General features: G+C 38.4%; 1 protein-coding gene across 2 annotated transcripts in view; it reads right to left on the bottom strand.

Moving 5' to 3' along the window:
- Positions 1–23,802, bottom strand: part of LOC145978235 (sodium-independent sulfate anion transporter-like) — a 105,792-nt gene that overhangs the window by 31,521 nt on the left and 50,469 nt on the right. For both annotated transcript variants that reach the window (XM_083110713.1, XM_083110712.1), the window contains exons 4-7: positions 22,215–22,435; positions 18,732–18,909; positions 8,921–9,085; positions 6,066–6,227 (exon numbers count right to left, since the gene is read on the bottom strand). In XM_083110713.1, the coding sequence (XP_082966839.1) occupies positions 6,066–6,227; positions 8,921–9,085; positions 18,732–18,909; positions 22,215–22,435 (726 nt within the window). The remainder of the gene's footprint in view (positions 1–6,065; positions 6,228–8,920; positions 9,086–18,731; positions 18,910–22,214; positions 22,436–23,802) is intronic.

The raw sequence follows: 23,802 nt of genomic DNA, 5'->3' as shown, positions 1-23,802 counted from the left end.
TGAGGTTGTTATTTTTAACTCGTGCATTCACAGCGATTTTAATGTCTTCCACGTCGTGGAAATGCTGTCCACGCAAAGGTTGTTTCGAGAGGGGCAAACAAATGGAAGTCCGATGGGGCTACATCAGGACTGTAAGGGGGTTGTTGGGCATTACTGTCCATCCCATTTTGGCAATGACCTGTGACAACCTCTATTTGCAAGAACTGAATAACAGCTCTTTGTTTTCTCTGCGATTCATATTGTTTATTTAGTTACATGCACATGAAGAATTGTGTGCATTAGTAACATATCGCATTATACGTGTGTGAAGTTTCATTGCAATCCAATAACAATATGAGGAGTTATTAAAATGGAGTTAATTGTGACGATAAGGATGAATTGCGAATTTCTGCAATAGACAATGGGATAACTTTGCATTTAACATCGTTTGGCTAATTGTGACGATAAAGATCAGTGATTAGATGAAACTGGTGAAGAGACGCTTACAAATAACACACAGACCTGTATTCGAACCTAAGTGGTGAGATTGAAAGTTAATTAGCAACTGTGGAAATGCCATGGTACACCGTATGTCGAGCCATTGACGTTTTCAATTGGAACCTGCTTTCCAAAGGGACAGTGACCGAGGCTGTTGAACTGTTTATGGATGTGATTCATGCCCTAATTCAGGACTATGTGCCACATAAAACAATTAAAAAGTTCCCCCCCCCCTTGGTTTGATAGAGAGTTGCAGCATCTGTTACACAACAAAAAGAGAGCATGGCAGCTGTGGAAAAGTTTCCCCAATCCCCACACACACAACACTTTCAAAGCACTTCGTAAGCATAGTAAAGACCTTACGAAACAGAAATACACAGAATATGTAAACACAGTCACAAATTAACTCCTTACTAATTGGAAGAGATTCTAGAAATTGATAAATTCACGGAGACAAACCAAACGCATCCCTTTGGAAGCAACACACAATGGCATTTCAGCTGTTTGTAATGATAGAGCTGAACTATTCAATCACACATTTCAAAATAATTTTGTTTCAAATGATGTTTTAGATTACCCGCCTATCAAATCTATCTGCTCTCACTCTCTTTCTACCGTCTTTACAGAACCAGGTGAAGTCTTGCACTTCCTTACCTCCTTTTCTTCTCACCGAGCATCTGGACCTGACAATATTCCCACTATTTTCCTTCAAAAAACAGCTCTCACTAGCTACTCCCCTTGCAATGATATACAATAGGTGCTTCTCTGCAGGCTGCTTTCCCACTCAATGGAAGAAAGCAAATATCATTCCTATTTTTAAATCTGGCAATGCTAACGATACTACATGTTACAGGCCAATTCCTCTCCTTTCCATACTTGCTATTGTCTGTGAAAAGATTCTAAAAAATAGACTTCTGAAATTCACATCCCCAGCACAGCACGGCTTTCTTTCAAATTCTTCATGCCTTACAAATCTGTCTTCTATGCAATCCTATGCCATAAACGCAATTAATAATCATAATCAGTTGGATGTTGTGTACTTTGATCTGTCCAAAGCTTTTGATTCAGTGGATCACCATTATTTACTGCATAAATTAGCTAACAGATTTAATATAACTGGAAACACGTTAAAAATAGTGAAAGACTATCTAAGAAATAGACAACAACATGTTATACTTCCTGGAACTCATTCTAACTGGCTTCCTGTTATATCTGGTGTGCAGCAAGGAAGCGTTCTTGGCCCTCTGTTATTTGTATTATATCTGGATGATCTCGCAGACCTCTTTAATTCCCCCATCTCAAGCACAATTCTAATGTTCGCTGATGATTGCAAGATTAGGAGAGAAATAAAACAGCCATCAGACATGCAACTTCTCCAAAATGACATTAACAGATTCTCTGAATGGTGTAAGCGATGGAAACTGTCCACAAACCCTTCTAAATGCTCTTACATAACAATTTCATTGAAACAAAACATTCTTGAAGGTAATTATACACTTGCCGACCTCCCTCTAGCAAAATAAGTACAACACCGAGATCTAAGTATCCTCGTAGATCCAAAACTAAATTTCGATAATCACAATCAACCATCACAAAAAAGGCAATGCGTATGCTAGACCTACTTTACAGATTCAACGAAATCAATAACCCGAAAGCACTTTCCATTTACTTCAAAACATTTATGTCCCCCTTTCACCAATCTGGAACATGGCTCCCCATTCTCATACCTCCAAGATCTCAGCTTTTCCCTCTCCATCGTTCGATATAGAGTGCCTGCCCTGAGACACCGGCCTAAGAGAGATCTGCTTGCCAATCTGCACATTAATACTCCAGAAACATTGCAGATATGAAATTGCTATACAAGATGATAAATGGAAACTTAAGATGCAGCATCCCACTCCACGAACTCTCACTCAGAGTGCCTAGACATAAAACACGGAGCAAGGAAACTTTCCACACTGCAACTCACAGGCATTCACTCATGCAACATTCACTACTCCATAGGCTACCGAATCAGCTCAATATCATCTCAAACCAAATAGATATGTTCAGTTCATATTCCTCTTTTATCACCAACATAGAAATAAATGTACATAAGTAATGCTTTTGTGAAACTGATCTGGTTACCTTGGTACTGTTTTGGCTTATTTATTTTTTGTATAATTTTATGTTATCCTTTTTTTGTGTTTTTAATCTTAGTCTATTGTTTTACTGTTGTTTCTTTCTGGTTTACAATGGCTTCTAAATGGTTTACAATGGTTTTAAATCCACCTTATGCACAGATAGGCTGGCAGGGCATACAGTTTAAAGTGGGAGCCAAACCACTACGTGCCTCCATCAGGTATTGAACTCCGGACCCTTGTGGATGTTTTGTCATGTTTATTCATTTACCTACTTTGTCAATTCACCAATCATCCTACACAAACATTGCCCTGCAATGACAGAAGTGTTAATGGAGTAACAACAACTAAAAAAAAATTATATACCATATTTACTCCTGTATCATGTACATTTTTTTCCAAAATTTTTGTCCCCAAAAACTGTAGTGCATATTATGCATGGAATAATTCGAACAGCCAACAAGAAACCGTACATGGTCATTCCATGATTTTCTGACACCTGATTTAATTTTTGTGTTTACGGAACCCTATCATGTTATATATTGTTGTAAAGCTTAAATCCTGTAGTTTCTGAATATGGCAACAGTATTCCATTCAAGTTAGCGACACTAATATGTAATGCGGTTGAAATGTACTCATCACAAGATGAACGAACATTCTAATTTTTATGGTACTTTGGATGAAAGAAAAGATAAGGAAAAAAAATAATAATTAAAATGCATTACTGGCTAAATAATGTGACATATTTGGAGTGTGTAAATGCCTGCTTTTGCTGCTAACTGCTAATTTGAAGGTCCTGAATGTGCGTCATGGAAAAAGTACATATTTTGAATTTTTTTTTTTTTTAGAAAAAGTCAAGACGAAATGAGCAAAACTGCATATAAAAATCTAAAGGTCATGTCCCACAATTTTTCACTTTGTAATGTAATGTTCTGCTACACCAACTAAAGCCGTCCGTTCTGGCAGAATTCATACATGCACCTCCTACAACTAACAAAGCCATTTCTTGCACCTGAATTATACTGTGCATTATATAAGAGATATAATTGTTTGTCATTTTTCCCTATCAAAAACCAGAATGCACATTATATATGCATGCACATTATACACGCGTAAATACGGTATGTAACGAAGGACCCTCTGGCATTATAACACTAACTATTTTCCAATAGGCTGTTATGCTCAATAAACGCTTGAGAATTATGCTGTGACATATCTCTGGGTCTCTGTCAATATATAATACGAGGTGTGGCTAGAAAAAACCGGACTGTTGCTACAAAATCTTTTATTGGTTATTTTGTACAATATGAACATTACCCCCTTCAAAGTACCCCCCACACTATCAATACACCGCTCCATACAAATCTTCCATTGCTGGAAATCCTTTTCTGAAACCATGTTCATGACCTCCATCACTTTTGTTTTCACACATTCTCAAATCTGGTTCCTTTCAGTGCTGAATTGACCTTCGGGAATAAAAAAGTTGCAAGGAGCGAGATCCGGTGAATAGGGTGGATGTTCTAACACTGGGATCCCATACTTGGCCAATAACGCCTTGACTGACAATGCCGTGTGGGCAGAAACATTGTCCTGATGAAGAATACATTACTTGCTTTTCCACAAATCAGGTCGTCGTCTTCTTACTTTCCAACGAAGGGTCGTCAGCATCGAAATGAAATATTGTTGGTTGACAGTTTGACCTTCGGGTACACAATTCGAATCAATTCACCGACATTTGCAATGTTTGATTCCGTTTTTGACGTGCAAGACCGTCCAGGATGCTTGTCGTTCGCAATCACTTCTCGTCCCTCTCTAAACCTTTGAAACCACTCAAATACTTGAGTGCGTGATAAACACACATCTCCGTACACTTCCTTCAACAAACCATAAGTTTCTGTGGCGGATTTTCCGAGTTTGATAAACTTCAGATTGATATGCTGTTCCACTTTCACACTTAATTTCTTTTCCGACTGAGCACAGATGTACGGTTCACTTCGTCCACAAACTACAGAAGAACTGAGCGCCGCGCACCTTGGTCAATCACACAGCCGATAGGCAAGATATCACGTTATACACCCAAGCACCGCTAACCCTTGAAGCACTTGCCGTTTATCGACAGCAACATCAATCCGGTTTTCTCCTAGCCACAACTCGTATGTGTCTGCTCTCAAAGAGGTGAATAATGAAACTTAAACAGCCTGAGACCAGCTCAGATGTGGAAAAATAATGGAACATATGATTTATTACCATAGGTACTCACACTACAGTCAACAGATCCTCTTATTTCAGCACAAAATTCTGCTTCCACTAATATTCATTCTATGTACTCCATGCATTAAAAGGAACATTGAAGGGAATAATATTGAACAATGTTTTTAGAATTAAGTTGTCAAAATTCCACATCACAAAACACCACCAGATCAGGGGCACATTGGTTGGTGTATCTGCAAATTACCATTGTTTTAATGCTTCAATATCTCTATAAATAGCAAAAATTCTTTCATTTTATTCTTATTTTCAGAAATTTGAATTTGTAATATATCCTGGTTATTGTTAAGTATGTGTCTAAATATGCAGTTTCTTTTTCTAAGGCAATATGTTGAACATCACCTAGTTATGTTGCCTTTCAAAATAATTTTCTTAGCTGGAATATTCATTTGCATTGAGTCATTAATTCAGGAGATGAATGAATGAACTGTTCAGATTAGGGTGGAGACGATGTATTGATAACGATATCTGAAAATATCAGTTGAAATTTATTTATTGATATTTTTTCTGGCATTTTTAGTATTTCATAGGGTCTACAAAAACGCCATGCTACACTTTCACGTAATCTAATTAACCTGGAAATTATAATAAAAGTTGTATTTTTATTTTCATTTTGCAGCAGCTATGTGTGAAAAACTTGATTTTGTGTGATTGATTACATAACATGTGTTTTGATATTACGTTGTAATTTTTGAATACGAATAACAATAAAATTGGTAAATTGATGCATATACAGTAAAACCTCATTAATCTGGACCTTGATAAAAAAAAAAGCAGAATGCAAGGTTTTAAATGTGGCTAGAATTCAACAAGAGAACTTCCCAAAGAAAAGGCAGTCAACCACTGATGAAATTCTGTTTCCTGCAGACTTTGTACTGTACTGTATAGTGTATTTAGGCCTATGCCCTTTAAATACACCATAATAAACATGTTTTGTTGCTATAAACGGAGTTTTAATGCACTTTCTACTGTTCTTTTAGGTTATTTCAGTTAATCCGGACTTTCGTTAAACCGGTCAACATATCCCCCCCATTAGTCCGGATTAACAAGATTTTACTGTACGTGGAGTGGAATACTTACAAACTAATATTAATCAACATTTTGAACAATTTTTAAATATAATATCAGTTATCCGTATGGGTACTTTATCAGTATCTGAAAAAGAAAATCATATCAGTTCATCCTTATTGTAAAGTTCACCTGTGAAAAGTCCTCCCATGGGTGTTCTCACTCCACTTGCATGGTTCACAGCACTCCTGGAAAACGACCCAGTAACTGGGAAAGACGACACCATGCTGCCCATTATGTTACTCATGCCGAGGGTCAGGAGTTCCTGCGTTGCATCCACCGAGTCTCCACTGGCTGGAAAAATAGTCAGGACTAACTATCTTGCACATCAATACCATTAATTACTACATCTTGTTATAATGTTCGAAGAGAATGCCCACTCCCTTATGGAGACATATACGTATTTATAGATTAGAAATGAACAAGATTACAGATACAGAAAATTGTTTATTGAATTATGATGGGCCTATGCCCATTTTGGATAAACAAAATTTCAGATAGCGTACAAATTACAGTGAATATGACACAAACAATAAAATAATGTTCATAATTGGGAAAAGAGAGACGCGGTAGTATATAAATATGGAGAAACTAGTACTCACTTTTAACCGCGAAGCTGTTTTTTCTTCTTTTTCGATTAATTTCAGTGGCCACTGCCACCATCACAGCTTTGCGGATGAAAGTGAGTACTAGTTTCTCCGTATTTAAAATAATGTTATTAATAAAGTTGCAGAATAGAAGAAAATTTCTTGTTGGCATGTAACCTTAACTAATCGCTAGAGGCACATAATTTTGGTAAATAAAAAAGCAAAATTTCAATACAAAAACTGTCAATTTCGGGTTCAAAAGTGGTAAATAGAATAAAACTTGGGTGTTATACCGGTGAAAAATAGGATGAAAAGTGGTATATAAAAATACATTTTGGTTTTTTAAAATTGTCAATATAATACTAAATTTGATTTAAAAACTACACTTATTACAGAAAATTAACATTTCACTTCTTATAGCACATTTATGTAGTTATCAGGTATTAAGTTTCTTTCTGTGTAAAGGAGCCCATTTTTGCTTCTCCAATATTAACAGCGGAATTAATCAATTTTCCATGAATTGCATAACTCACAGGATAATTCAGACCTCAGAAGGTGTCGTGTCGGTGAATAAACCCTAAATTTCGTGCATCTCACACCTTTCAAAAACATGAAAAATTAACACTAGAATGTGTGTTTTGACATTTCGTGTTTTCGTCAAAAACTAAATATGCATGCCCCTACTAATCGCATATAACTTTTCAATAAGTTATAACTAGAGGCTTGCGCACTTTGTTTTTGAAGGAAACAAAAATGTCTGAATTATCCTGGGAGTTATGTAAATCACAGAACAGTGATTAATTCCTCTGTAAATATTTGAGAAGCAAAAATGAACCCCTTTATACAGGAATAAACGTAATACTCTGATAACTACATATATGTGCTAGTAGAAAGGAAATGTTTGTTTTGTGTCATAAGTGTAGTTTTTCAATTAAATTTAGGATTATATTCACCATTTTAACACCAAAATGCCATTTTATATACTGCTTTTGATCCCAAAATCTTTACCTTTTATTCATTATAAATATGTGGCCGTAGTTACAGCATTATTTTTGGACACAAATTGAGATTTCTACAACATAATTATAAAAGTGCACCTTTAGGCAACTTGCTTTCCTATGATTGTATCCATGAGTGCAACTGTGGTATGGCCGATAGGGTGTGTGACTACCATGCGATAGACCCAGGTTTGAATCCAGACGAGCGACATCATTTTTCTGACAACTCCCGACATAAAATAGCTCTCGAGGTCACTCACCCTCTAATCTATGGGTACTCGAGGGTAAAGGCAGCCAGAGCATGGTGCTCATCACATCACCTCCAATATTAGAGAGACCGAGAATGTGTGGAGTTCACCTACATGGGTGCTGTCAGAAATTTTTTCGGGAGGGTCAGGGCATTGAAATAATAACAATATTAATTACTGTGATCATCACCATGATCATTATTGTATTATAATAACTATTACAAACTAATTTAAATAAACCAATTATATTTCAAATTATTATTATATCCTTGGGGAGACAGCTACTCCATCCACCAGATGGGTGGATCCAACATAATTGTTGTTCAGCAGTTATTATTATTATTATTAACTACTCCCTCTGTCCCATAATTATAGTCCAGTATGCCAAAATGGTAACTTTTTATTTATGTTCTTTTGGATACTTGATCGGCCAATTTGTACTGATCCTTGAGTAATAACGTTGTATGACTAATTCCTGTGTTTCATTTTCTTCTTCTGTATACACAAGTGTCACAGCTTGAATATCGGACAAGTATTTTGTAACCACAAACAAAAGTGTACCGGACAATAATTATGGGACAGAGGGAGTATTACATACATCACTCAAGAAAAATATAAAATTTAGGCAGAAATTTTGGTCATAAAGTTTGTTGTATGACCTCTCACATGCACTACAATTTTTTGAATTTTGAAACCTGTGAAACCACTTATTATTTGGTTAAATAAACTGGTTTCTTTATTTTAAACTCAATTATTCACTCTAATGCAGTTTTTACTTCAATCAGTTAGAATACTAAGTAAATTTATTTCCATTATTAACAATAAAAATAACAAGCTCTGTGCTATTTTGTACCTTGAAATAACCTATGACAATTCCAGGAAGGGGGTGGAGTGGTCAGCACATCACGTTACGATGCCAGGGGTCGAGGGTTCGAATCCCAGCCTGGGCATGAATGTTTGTAAGTGTTCATTCATCAATATCATCACACATTCCCATCTTCGCAATTAGCCAAAAGTGACAAGGTAAAATAAAGCAAATCAAAACAGGGGGGGGGGGGAGGTTCATGGAATTGTTCGGCATAGTGCATTGCACCTTGTTTAATGTATTTATTTTTGAAAAACTCATTCTCATAAAGGAAAAGGTCGCTACTTACCAAATGCCTTTGCTATGGCAACATTTCCTAGAACAGCGATAATAGGTACAAGGAAAATAGATGAGCCCAACTCCTGGCACATGTCAACAAATGAGTATGTGACATTTCCTACTGAAGATGTGAAAGCTGGCAGTGTGAAGTTTGGAAGACCAGATACTACCGTGCCTGAAAATAAGAGACACATCAATTTTACTATCAAAGTAAGCATACACGAGGTAAAAGTAAACAAGACGTTTCTACCTATTTCGAAGCAGGTACAACCATGGCTAAGCCAATATCACTTGGAACCGATCCTGAAACTCATAAGATTCCTACTGATACCGATACCAATGCTTGAAAGTGTATCAATCAGTTCATAATATTGATTATTATTAGTGGGCGAGTGTTGCACTCAAATTATATGAATCTATTTACCAAGAGTTCTGCTTCGAAATGGTCAAAAATTACATCAGGATATTAAAAAACATGTTACATAATCACAAAATCCACTTTTTCACATAATGCTGGTGAAAATTAAAATGAAACCTTAAATTTTGCATAATTTCCAAGACTCTTTTAAGGTGTTTGTTTTATTTTGGAATGGATCACTATAGATCGACCACAAGGAAAAAAACCTTGGGACGAGAAGTCCCCGCGCAGCTTTCCCTTCTTCCCTCCACCTCGAGCCATAAGGAAGCATTGTCCACGCTCCCCCTCCCCTACTCGCGGGGGTACGGTGCACAGGAGCCGCGGGTCTGCGCAAGTTGTTTTGCTCGTGGTTCCACTATAGTTCTTTCATACTAACTAAAATGTCGACATTCCATCTGAATGCAGGTGCAATTATAAGAAGGCCCTCAATAAGTGGAAGTGAACACAAAAATATAGCACTGCTAATTATCTACAATTGTCCTAAGCATAGTTGAAATCCCCATAGTTTATAATAAAAAAAATAATTAACATGTATTGCACACTAGCAAAAATAATAGTTTTGTCAATTATTCCTCAAGTAGGCTATTGTTTCTACTAACAGGCTATGTAACATAGTTACTTGAATTTACATCAAGATCACTCTCTGAATTTTTTTTTACTTCTTTTGAATTTTCTGCAAAAAAAACTTGAAAAAAGTAGAAAAGAACTGAACCCCATCCCTCCAAATATATTATTAAAAAATTCATCTGTACCTATTTTTCAGTGAAATATTCAGGCTCGGCCAGGACTCGAACCTGGGTCTCTGGCATACCATGCCATTGCTCTACGACCGAGCTACTGAGCCAGCCTGACTTCACCTGATTTTTCGCTGTCGCTGTTTTACCTGCGTGGAATCGAAAAATCAGCGAGGCCAGGGTGGCTCGGTAGCTCAGTGGTAGAGCAATGGCATGGTATGCCAGAGACCCAGGTTCGAGTCCTGGTCCTGAATTTTTCACTGAAATTTCTATGTAATACATCTGTGTGTGCCTAATTTAAGGAATTCATCTGTCTGACTCCTACTTAGTTCACATGAAGTAAAACAGTGTGTGGCTGTACGACAAATAATCCATATAGAATGCCTATAATATAAAAGTACAGTGCCTTTCTTAATCTAGCTGTCCGCAGAGCGGCAGCTAGCACAACTCAACAAGAGCGCATCTGCCGGTAAACTGGATGTGACATCGGTGTAAGTGGAACCGCTACCTATGTAATGAAGTAAGCTCGTACAATTACATGGACAGTTACAATTAAAATGAGGACGCTCCTTGTTATAACAGTGTTGGAAATTATGTCCTCCTGCTTCCATACATTTACGGCATTCTTTAAGGAAATTTTCACTAACACGTATCAGTTCCTCTTCCGAAATTACTTCAATTACTCTCCTGATATTTTCTTTCAATTCTTCTAATGTATGGCTTCAGGTTTAATAGCTTGGTAGCTCGCCACGCAGACGACATACAAATGTCTGTCTGTGCGAGACGCCAGAGGGATCTGCGAGGAGTACGTTCAAATCGTTCTCAAACGTAATCTAGTTCCTCCTCAGTAATCACATGCCAGTTTACCCTTTGAAAAAATATAAATATGCTGACCAAGGCAGTAATTTATTTTATTAAAAACATAAACTAAACGTAACGTTTCAACCTTCTAGCAAGGTCTTCATCAGACTCTGTATCAAGTACAAAAGTCTTAAAAAATTAAAATTTATTTTGTTATGAACTATTGAATGTAACAATTTTTTTCCTGTTCCTGGGTAAAAATTGTTCTTTCGTAATTCCTTGTGTTCCAAAAGTATAGAAAATGGCTATAAATCCTCATAAACTTTGTTTTTGTAACCAGGACAATGATATTTTGAGATTTACCCTTTTCCAGTACATGCTTTTTTCTCATTACGAATAAAGAAGATAATTAACGTGTCATATTGTGCCCTGTAGCAATGTACTGGTCTCCCCTATAACTGAAATGGACAGGTCTTGGCATTCTGCCAGCAACAATAGTGCAAATCGTGCAGTTTGAAGCGGTTCATTGTCGTTCTAGCTGCCTAATTAGATACACGTTTACAATGGCATCAAGAGGCTGCAAGTACAGAAGGTCGTTTCATGGCCATGGTAACAAAGTTAGAACCCACCTGACCCTAAGAAAAACCTGACGCCACGAGCGGTTGTGCTCCACGTGATACCCCTGTCTTGCAGCAATGGTCCTGCAGCGGAGTTTCCATTGGAATAGACTGCGTTGAAGAACACATTGGTCCAAACGATCATATTCCTCCTGACAAGCTTTCCAAAGACCCTCAATTGTGCGGAGCCGTCTGCTTCCCAAGACTCGTTTCAACAACGGAAACCCACAAAAATCCATGGAAGAGGCATCGGGGGATTTCACAGGGATGTCTGTAAAGGGTATTGCATGAATGCCCGTTCCATGTGCAATCCGATCCATGTATGCCTGCGTGGACTTTTCCGTATGACTGGAAGCCTTGTCCTGGTGGATGACAACACGAGATGTGTCGCTGCCATAGAGAGAAGTAATTTCATGTCTGTAGAATGGCTCCAAAATATTCGTCTGGTAATAGGTTGCATTTATTTTAGCCTTTTTTACCACTCTGTGCAGTGGAAGTTTGCCGTTATGGCAGTAACCACCAACAACCATGAACCCGCGTGGAAAACTTTCAGCACATTCACGTACCCACTCAGATCGACCTTTTGCATCACGTGGACGATAGTAGATGGCCCTTTATTTTACCACATCCCAACAGACACACCCATGCTTCATCCAGGGACATCACATACTTCCAGCGGTCCCCTGCCAGATGGCGTTCGTAGAGCTTCCGACAGTTGGTCTTCCTATCTTGGACATGTGAGACACGCAACTTATGAACTTGAGCCTTGTGCTTCCGCACAAGTTGTAAATCTTGGGCTATGATGCGATTTACAGTTGCAGGGAAACATTGCACTGCCTGTGCAATCACTTTTTGCGTTGCAGGGTTTTCACATCGCACCAAGGATCTCACTTTCCGCACAATGTCGGAAGAACGCTTGGGCTTCCGATATGTCCGAGGTCCACTTTAACTGGTTCCAGCAACACGTACGGTGCAAGCTTTATGACGATTCAACACTGCATTGATGCCCTTCTTTGACACATGGAAAGCTTTCATGTGGCACTGCTTAATTATCGGGCTATAACTATAACCAACGTCGGAAAGGGCACAGATGTACCCTTCCCAAAATACTGGAATTTTTGGTGCCATATGAACACTCACTCACACACCAACCATCGTTTTTGCAAGTTAACACACAGTACTTTCGTCCTACTGGCTCTGGCTGCTCTGTGCTGTGCCTACGTGCTGCTCCTTGGTGATCGAAATCGTTACCATCAACGTGAAACAACCTTCTGTATATGGCAGACGAATTTTGTTATGTCTGTGGCCATTTTATCAAGAAAAGAGGAAATAATTACTCTGTGAAAGCATCTGCTAAAATGTGTGAAGCATACAGAGCATATGTCTGTAGGGGAGCAAGACAAAACCTGGGCACCTCATTTCACCTGCGAGAACTGCAAAAAAGAACTGGAAGGTAAGACGGAAAATTAAAATGTAAAATTTTAATAATTTCAATTATATATTAAATATTTAGGGTATTCTTGAAGAGGTATAGAATTTTTTTATTATTTAAAATGCATTTTGAAACATTTACTTTTACTAACACCTTACATGTTGAATTTTACATACTGTTTTGTAAGTTGCTTGTCCACCTAGCCAATAGTAGTGCACCTAAGTCACAAGGTTTAGGTGCAGTTGTGCACCTGATTAAAAAAATTAATAAAAGTATATAATTTTGTGCATATTAAAAATATATCTACATATCTCATATGTGAAATATGTTGTGAAAATACATTAGTTTATTTTTGTTGTTTGTCTTTTGCAGGATGGTACAGAGGAGAAAAGAGAGCCATGAAGTTCGCTATCCCAAGAATTTGGCGGGAACCCACTGACCACTCAAGTAATTGCTACTTTTGCATGGTGGATCCTTCCAAACGTCGGGCTGGAAAGAATGCGGAAGCTATTATATATCCGGATAAACTTTCATCCATCGCCCCTGTGCCACATTGCCCTGAGTTTCCCGTGCCCACTCCTCCGGAGAAACAGCTGCTCTCTTCAGACGAGAGTAGTAAGTCAGAGAGCGAGGAAGACATTGATCTTAATACTTACAATTTTCGAGCCCATTAGAGAAACCCGTACTACCCCAATCAAAAATATCTTAACGACTTAATAACAGATCTTGGTCTCACCAAGTCCAATGCAGAACTCTTGACGTCCAGGCTTAAGCAGTGGAATTTAGATGAAAGTGTGCAAGTAACAGTTGGGCTGAAAAGTTCGTAGGCTAACATAGTAAAAAATATTTTTTTGACAAAATTCGATTTTATTATTCAATATAGTTGCCTTTGAGGGCGATACAACGATTATAGCGGTCATACAATTTTTCGATGCCATTTTTATAGTACGATTTCTCTTTAGCCTCAAAATAGGCCTCAGTTTTGGCGATTACCTCTTCATCAGTGCTAAATTTCTTTCCAGCGAGCATTCTTCTAAGGTCTGCAAACAGGAAAAAGTCACTGGGGGCAAGATCTGGAGAATATGGTGGATGGGGAAGCAATTCGTAGTCTAATTCATATAATTTTGCCATCGTTTTCATTGATTTGTGACACGGTGCATTGTCTTGATGAAACAGCACGTTTTTCTTCTTCAAATGGGGCCGTTTTTTCGTGATTTCATCCTTTAAACGCTACAACAACGCTATGTAATAATCTCAGCTATCTCGATCAACTTCACTTTACGATCATTTAAAATTATTTTGTGGACTTTTTTTATGTTTTCGTCGGTAACAGCCTCTTTGGGGCGTCCACTGCGTGCATCGTCTTCGATGCTCATTTCGCCTCGTTTAAATTTAGCAAACCACTTCTCAACGGTTGATTTTCCTGGTGCAGAGTCCGAATAATGTTTATCAAGCCAAGCCTTGCTTCAACAGTATTTTTTTTTGCCAAAAAGCAATGCTTTATTAACACACGAAATTCTTTTTTATCCATTTTTTCACAATAACAAAAGCTGCTTCACTCACAATGCTATATCTCACGAACTAATTATCCGGCAGCTGTGAAATTTATACACGTATCTTTTGAAGGTTAGTACTAAGTAAAAATCACATGGATTTAATTCTAGTAACGCCATCTATGAGTCAGCCTACGAACTTTTCAGCCCAACTGTTAACAAATCAGAGCAAGCATCATCAAAGTTTTTCCAGCTTTTTTACAAGTCAAGATGAACTTGCCGCAATGTTATCGGTCTGTTTGAAGCAATTGGAATTTACTTCAGTCCAAGTGAGTGGCGCCTCTTTAATGACAGTTCATCAAGAAGTCTTAAAGCCATGCTTCTTCATAATGGAAAAACATACAAGTCTCTTCCACTGGCTCATTCAGTCCACCTCAAAGAGGATTACAACAGCATAAAGCGATTGCTAGATACCTTGAAATATGATGAGTCTGGATGAGAAGTCGTCGGAGACTTCATTCAAAGTCATAGGATTCCTAATGGGTCTCCAAGGCGGTTTTACCAAGTTTCCTTGTTATCTTTGCCTATGGGACAGCAGAGACACGAAAGTGCACTACAACACGAGGTACTGGCCACAGAGGACAGAGTTCTCTGTGGGGTAAAAACAATGTCAAGTGGGAGCCACTGGTAGACCCCCATAAAGTGCTAATGCCTCCACTCCATACTAAATTGGGCCTGATCAAACAATTTGTCAAAGCTTTAGATAAGGAGTCAGCAGCCTTCAAGTACCTTCAAGACTTCTTTCCTAAACTGTCTGATGCAAAGATCAAAGCCGGTGTCTTCGTCCGCCCACAGATAAACAAGCTTTTGGCATGCGAAGAATTTCCCAAGAAGCTCAGTGAGAATGAAAAAGCGGCTTGGAACAGCTTTGTCTTAGTGGTTAAGGGCTTTTTGGGCAATCATAAGTCCGAAAGCTATGTGGAACTGGTCGAGACTCTGGTGAAGAACGACAAAATGGGCTGCAGGATGTCCCTGAAAGTTCATGTCCTCGATGCTCACCTTCATACATTTAAGGATAACATGGGAGCATACTCGGAGGAGCAAGGCGAGCGTTTTCATCAAGATATATTGAACCTCGAACGTCCCTACCAAGGCCAGTATAACTAGAACATGATGGGAGAATATATTTGGGGGGTTATTTGTGAAAGTAATGTACAGTATAATCGTAAATCCCGGAAAAGTACTAATTTTTAAATTTTTTGCAATAATTTTGTTCACAACTAGAGTGCAATTATATGTCACTTTTGATGTATGTGTGTTAGTCTTTTTCTTTATGTAAACGAAAAACACGAATTCGTATATTTTCTCATTGAAAACAGGTAAAATTAAAAAATAACACTGTCCTGGTCACAAAAACAAAGTTTGAGGGGAATAATAGGCATTTTCTATGGTTTCCAGTCAGAAGCCTTTAGAAAATAAAACTTACTCCACAGGAACAAAAATTGTGTTACAGGGTACTGCAGTACAACTTTGCATGGTTGTAGGACCATAACTAGGGTTACCAGACGTCCGGTTTTTCCCGGACATGTCCTAGATTTTAGCCTTATATCCGGCATGCGGGAGGAACTTGAAAATTATCATAAATGTCCTACATTTTGAGTGTAACACAATATTATTTGTAACAATATGTGCATCAGTTGAACAAAGATAAATCATGCAAGTTACAAGTCGATGGACTGCACTCCCAAATTCAATAGTGAAATTTATCTTGATTCAGTTATTGCCCAAAAATAAAATAAAAGTTTCTGCTAGAACAAAAACGGAAGCAATTGATGAACAAGCTTTTTGGACCACATTCTGATGTTGTCACTGTTCAATGCCTGAGAAAATTTCTTGCCTTGGGGTTTATACTGATGGAACAAGGTGTTTCCCATTCTTATTCAATATTTTGATTGTAACGCAGGGCCCCTGCAGGGGGTATAGAGAACAAAGATGTTGAACTGAAAATACTCAAGATGGAACTTCTGGAACCATTTCGAATTACGGTAATTGCTGAATATTTGTTTGCCATTCCAGGTTATAATGAGAGAGTACTTTCATTACCATCAGCACAACGGAGTCATGGGAGAATTTTTTTTTTCAAAAAGTCTGTAAAACGTTTGGTACTGGGGTTCAGTATAATTTCAAAGTGTTTGATTGTTCAGTCTCTCATAAATATATTTTGACTAAAGCTGACGTTCTGATAAAAACTGGCTCCTCTGAGAAGTACAAGTTAAAACATGTGTAGTGAGAAGTGTATTGTTTAGTATTGATTACAAATTTGGAAAATTTGCATTTAAGAATTCATTAACTCTTTCGCTGCAGAATTCTCTGGCACACAATATCCCTTGGCTGCGTAATTAAATTTGAAAATATATTTTTTTTATAAAAAAATAGTTTTCACAATTACATTGCATTATATATGAAAGAGAACTTACAAAAGTCATTCCTTGAACTGGAAAACCATTCTGTAGTGCCTGGTGGTATGATATTTTGAAAAATTTTGAAATTTTGAAAAAAAAAAATTTTTTTTAGAAAGTATAATTTTACAAAATAACATTGCAAAATATGTTATAGAGAACTTGCAAAAGTCATTCATTGCACTGGCAAACCTTTCTGTAGTCCCTGGTGGTATGATATTTAGAAAAATTTTGAAATTCCCGCACATAGATCAATGCTGTTTTGCACTCTACTCCATGATGTTACGGACGGCGGTACAAATTCTTCATCAGACACTACACAATCACTGTCACCACTTGAAGTCTCATAAAAACTGTCGCTATTGTCGTCACAACTTAATTCACCTTCTGATTCTGAGTCGGAAAATAACAGTTGAGTAACATCATTATCAGACAAGTGTTGACGACTTGACGAAGCCATGCTGTTTACATTCGAACATGCATTTCAAACTGACATGTCAGAGCACTCAACGCTCGTATGTCAAAGAATTCTAAACGGAGGCGTAATTAGCGACATCATACGGATAAAAACAAAACTACAAGTTCAAATAGTTCCAAATACTATCAACAGATGTCAGAAGGCTACTAAAAGCGACGTACTGCGGAAATGCGACACCCGCAGCGAGTGGAAATATGAAGTCGCAATAATGCGACTTCCGCGGAGCAAGGCACCTGACGTGCTGTGCATAAATGCGACAACCGCAGCGAAAGAGTTAAGAAATCATACTTTTTTAAAGGTGAAAATTGTGTTCTAGAAATGTGTATTATTTATTGTGAATGTTTTGTGTTCTACATTTTGACTTAAAGTCCTACATTTTGTGACATTATGTCCTACTTTTCCCTTATAGTGATCTGGTAACCCTAAGCATAACAGAGGATCTGTCCGAAAGGTACAAAGTACAGACTTGAAGTATGCTCTTGGCGGAAGTATCGTCACCTACTACAGTTCGAAAGCGCCAAGAACAGAAGTACGCAAGTACACAGCGTGCAGTACAGATGGTTGGTGACTAGGTCACGTGGTTTCCACACTCGTTGTTCATTTGTTTAAAATCACGGAGGTAGAAAGCGAGCAGCACAGGTAGAAGATATGCGTTATTGGACAGCAAGTTGTTGGTTATAGTTCTTCTAATGTGTGTGTACGAGCATTTGAAAATGCTATGTGATTTCTATTGTGAAAAACAAGTGTTTAAATGGCGAGGAAAACAACGAGTACTCAGTTTTATCTCCTGATTGTATTTGGCGCTGCCGTCGAAGTGCAATTCGAAAGACAACACTTCCAGTCCACGACTTGAAGACCGCACTCCAAGACCATACTCGGAGGATGCTCGCTTCAAGTACGGTCTTGCACCTTTCGGACACGGCCAGAAGTACATTTTAGATTTTTATTCACTTCGGTTCATTGCAATGGCCACAGAGGTTCTCAAAATGGAAAGTTTTGTGTAAAATTGATTTTTTATAAATTTCTTATTGCCTTTATTAGGAAGGGGACACCAAGCTTCACCCCAAAGGCAGGATTCTTACAGAAAACAAAATCTGTATATGGTAAGTAACTTGCCTTCTACAATTTTTTTGTACACTCCTGTTCAGATAGTGGCACATACTTTCAACCCTTCACACTTGTCAAACATGCCACTTAATGCAAATAGGAGTGTACATCACTGAAAATAGAGACTTACATACACAGAGAGGTTCCATCTGCTAAAAGTCAGTATACTAAAGAAAATTATAAATGCTGAAACTTCATATCAACAGAAATACACACAGTGTTACAGATCCAGATATAAGGAAGCTCTATGTAAATCTAAAAGTTTCCAACTGGTGTACATACCTGTCAGAATGAATGGTGAAGATCCTTGGGTTGACTGGAAGACAAAGGCCAGCACAGAGCAGAGAAGCACCACCAAAGCGTTCCTCGAAGTAGAGACCAGCCACAGAAACTTCTTTGCTATCCTCAGGTTTTTCGATGGTTTCCCATCCTTAGGGCCAATCTGCGTGTCCTTCAGTTTCTACAATAATAATCACCAGTTGTAGTTTTCATTACAGTAGTACCAGGTGGTCTTTTAGTGTCCCATAGTATCAGGTGGTTATAATTAAATTTTCCGTACGCGAGGCCTTTGGAGCCCGTTCAATGCATCGGGTTGTGGGGAAACTTGGTATAGAGGCAACAGAGAGTATAGGGAAGCAAATGTTGATGAAAAAGTTCAAATTTTCACCACCAGGTGGAAACGTGATGCTGAAATCTGGTGCACAGTGAATAACATCCTGCTGTTGATTGATTGAAATATTTTTTTTTGGTTCGTCTGACGTAGCAGAGGTGAATCCCACAGTCACTGGTATGGATATGAAGTCAATGTATATGGGGAAATATCCCCTTATCTAAAATTCTTACTGCCAGTGGAAGAGTCCGGCTCTTTGCAAAAAAAACAACAAAAAAAAACTAAAAACAGTCTGAACTTCTCCTGGATGAGAGGGATGGGACGAGGAATGCCAGCCATGTACTTATGGTGGGCATAATAGCGTGAAGCTTGTTCCCCGTTACTGTATTCCACTCTTTCTGCCAAGCGAAGCAACAACGAAAAACATATCCTTCATCATGCTGTCTCACACTTCCAAAGGAACACTCACGTGGATATGTTGAATATTTTTGTACAGACATAAAATATAAATAAAACTGTGCATGTCTGATTTCGGGTTATTTAAGCAGCACATTTCCACTTGTTGGTGAAAATTTGAAACTATTTTTTTACATCAGCATTCACTCCCCCATGGTCTCCATAATATATATACCAAATTTCTCCATAATCCAATACAGAAACCCCCTCGAGTTACATAAGTAATGCCTTCCGTAAACCTTTATGTAACTTGAATTTGTAAATTGCTTAAGTGTAAAACTTTGTAAGAAATTGCAATATTTATTATTATTATACGAGGGTCACTATTTATATTTTGAGCCTAACAATGAAAAAACAGGAATTTGGCATTGAAAACTGCTTTATTGTTTTTCGAAGTATTCTCCTTTATGGTCAATACACTTTTGCATTCGTTCGAACCATTTGTCAAACCAGTTTTTCCAATCTTCTTGAGACACCTCCATAATATGGTTTTTGAACGCATCAACGGCGTTTTCCGCCGACGAAAATCGTTGTCCACGCAATTTATTCTTGACATTCGGGAACAAGAAGAAGTCATTGGGTGCCAAATCAGGACTATATGGCGGATGACCCATCAAATCGATTTTTTGACTGTTCATAAAGTCGGTTGTTAGACGAGATGTGTGACAGCTGGCATTGTCTTGATGAAGAATGATCCGACGGCGTTTGTTTGTTTTCCGTATTTGACCGAAGACCTCTGGCAAACAAATTGTTGTGTACCATTCAGAGTTGACCGTTCTACGTTCCTCTAAAGGCACAGTTGCCACATGACCAGTTTTCCCGAAAAAACAGGCGACCATTTGTTTCGATGTGCTTCGAGCGTGAACAACTTTTGTTGGATTGGGTTCATCTTGAAACACCCATACAGTCGACTGCTGTTTACGTTCCGGCTCATATGCATATATCCACGATTCGTCACCTGTTACAATCTTATGTACGTCTTTTGAAGCACCACGATTGTATTTATTGAGCATTTGTTTGCACCAATTGACGCGAGCGTCTTTTTGAGTTTTTGTCAAATTGTGTGGGATCCAACGAGAACATACCTTTCTCACAGCTAAATGAACATGTAATATTTTATATATGCTGGTGGAACTAATGCCTATGGTTGCCTCAATCTCACAGTATGTCACATGACGATCTTGCAGTATTAGGTTTTGCACAGCATCAATGTTTTCTTGAGCAACAACTGATTTTGGACGACCTTCGCAAATCTCGTCGGTGAGCGAATGGCGGCCACGATTAAATTCGTTATACCAGCGTTTCACAGTGGCAAAGGATGGAGCTTCATCGCCAAATGTGGAAGTAAGTTGATCGATGCACTCTTGTCTTGATAATCCACGTCGAAAATCGTAAAAAATCATCGCACGAAAATGTTCACGAGTTAATTCCATTTTATTGTTGTTGCGCAATCTCCAAGGCAACATAAACAACACAAATGAAGCTATTGACAAAACATTTGAAGTACGTTATGGTCAATAATGCCAGACGATTCTGTGCAAACGTCAAATCGCGCCTAACTTCAATCAGTGTTGCCAAGGCTCAAAATATAAATAGTGACCCTTGTATGTATGTTTATTATTTACACTATATTATTTTATAAATGAAACATCATGCAGCAGTATTTACTCGGATATAAACTATAAAAGTATGAAAAATATATACAAGAATATAAAAAGAAACTGAAATCACACTTTTCAAATTAAAAAAAAATGGTCTTGTGGCAGCTACGCACAGTTATGTAACTGGGAATTTACATAAGTTGCATATTGTGCAAGTTACTGTACTTAGAACAGTCTCCAGTGGGCTCTAGAGTAAGAACTTGTATTCTGATAACCCAGTATAAATTGTCATTATCACAGTAAAAGCGGCAATCATAGTCATAATTTAAGTAGCTGCAATTTCAGTTATCTTCATTGAACAACTATAGTATTTTTATTACTTAGTGTCATTTTCCTGCCAGTTTTGAATAATTGTGACGATGAGAATGAGTGATCATCAGTACATAGAAATAGGAAGGCTGGCTACTTACAGAAATATGTTATTGGTAAAATTATTGGCACTCTTGGACATGGGGTGTTCATTAACAAGTTCAATTGCTACACTGCATACAGTGACCACAAAGAAAAGAACGTTCCGCGAAAAGTCTCCGGGCACCTCCCACTTCTTCCGTTCAACTCGGGCCATAAGAAGCATGCTCCATTCTCCCCCTCCCCTCCACATGGGAGTATGGTGCACAGGAGTCGCGGGTCTGCACAGGTTTCTTGCTTGTGGTTCCACTATATGAAGAGATGCCACTAAACACACGGCTATGAAATTAGGTAGGCGGCAGAAGTTTGTGCTGTAGCCATGTCGGAGAACGAACCCGTGTGTTCGGAGGTTAAGAACAGTCCAACGTGTAGGTATGGGACACCATTTATGGGACCTGTAACGAACTATCAATTCACACAATCACCAGCTCTGTATTGAATGGGACTCGAAAGTGCCCTGGAGAGAGGTCGATCTGACTAGGCAAGGCAGCATGGTTGACGTTGCCACACAGAGCACAGGAACCAGCGACTTTTGTCCCGTTCTTGCTCTGCTTTTCCCACCAGCGCAATTCTGCCCAGCCACCTATTAGCATGGCCGTGCATTTAGATTAATACAAATCCGCTGCTTACCCTGAGGAAAAGAAGAACCATGATGCAGATGAAGCCGAGAGTGGTGTCCCATGTCCTTACTTCCGAAATGTGGCTGAACACCTTCTTCACTGTGTCCAGGAACCCTGCGGAGCTGAATCTCAATCCCAGCAGCCCTTTCAACTGGGAGCAGGCAATGATGACTGACGTAGCAGAGGTGAATCCCACAGTCACTGGTATGGATATGAAGTCAATTAAGACTCCTGCAAAACGATGCCAATTAATACACAATTAATTTAAAGCAGGCTGAAAAACAAAATCCAGAATCAAATCTAATTATCACTCTCTTTGGCACATCCTTCTCAAATGTGGCGATTTTAATTTCCTCATAAAACACTAAAGTGCTGACCAAGGCAACACTTATTGTAAAATCAGATATTATAAATATTTCCACCCTCTAACAGGGTCTTCTTCAGACAAAGATTCACAATAAATTCAAATAAAGATCCAACCATAATCTTATGTAAACACACTCACAGTACAGGGTCTATGCACAAAACACACGAAGGATGTTTATATGAGGGAAAGTCAAAAATTATCTACACTTTTACCACAACTTGACTCAGCTTGGCCACACTGTCTTCAGTGCTTGCGTGCTACAAGGTTGTACTTTTGTGGTCATGTGGCCGAGGTTTGATCTTAATCGCTCCATTTTTACAGAATAAACATGGCCGCCCCACTGGCAGTGTGCACCAAGGAAAACCAACGATCAGGATCAGATTTCTCTGGTCTGAAAATGTGTCGGGGATTGAAATTCATCACAGCCTTTCAGTACAATACAGGGACAGCACTTTACCATGTAGAATAATGTATAAGTTGATAGAGAGGTTTAAAAATGGCTGGACAAGCATGAAAGACTAAGTGTAGGATGCCCATCAACCTCCACCACTAATGGGAAGATTCAACAAGTTTGAGAGATGATTCTGATGAACCAATGGTCACCCATCATCCAAAGAGATTATTCTGACATCATCAGATGTACTGAAAATCTGCGATGAATTTCAGTCCCTGACACACCTTCAGACCAGAGAAATCGGATCACTGATCGCTGTTCTTCCTTGGTGTACACTGTTTACTCTGTAACAAATGAAAGAAATATGGAGCGATTAAGATCGACCACAAAAGTACAACCTTATAGCACACAAGCGCCGAAGGCAGTGTGGCCAACCTGAGTCAAGTTGTGGCAAAAGTGTAGATAATTTTTGACTTACCCTTGTAGCATCTTATTTTACAATAAATTCTGCCTTTGTCAACATTTTAGTGTTTTATTAAACATAGTTATAACCATTTTAATCTTTTCAGCAGTTTATCATCCATGTTGGGAGATAATCTGAATGCTTTAACTAATGTTTTTAGCTTCGTGAGAAGAGTGGGTCTTCTTTACTCTCTATGAGGAAGTTTGTTAGTGTGTCCCTGCCTTTTTAATTGCTTGATTTGTTGTTTTAAGTCCACTTTATGCACAGATAGGGTAATCGGGACTGGACGTACAGTTTATTCTGAACCACTGTCCCATATGCTTCCACAGGGTATTGAACCCAGACCCCTTGATTAAAAGGTGACAACGTTACAC

This window comes from Lepisma saccharinum, chromosome 24, assembly GCF_977018435.1.
Source record: "Lepisma saccharinum chromosome 24, izLepSacc3.1, whole genome shotgun sequence".
In the NCBI taxonomy this organism is placed as follows: Eukaryota; Metazoa; Arthropoda; class Insecta; order Zygentoma; family Lepismatidae; genus Lepisma; species Lepisma saccharinum.
Note: the sequence above shows the minus strand (reverse complement) of the source record. Positions and strands in the feature narration are given on the sequence as shown.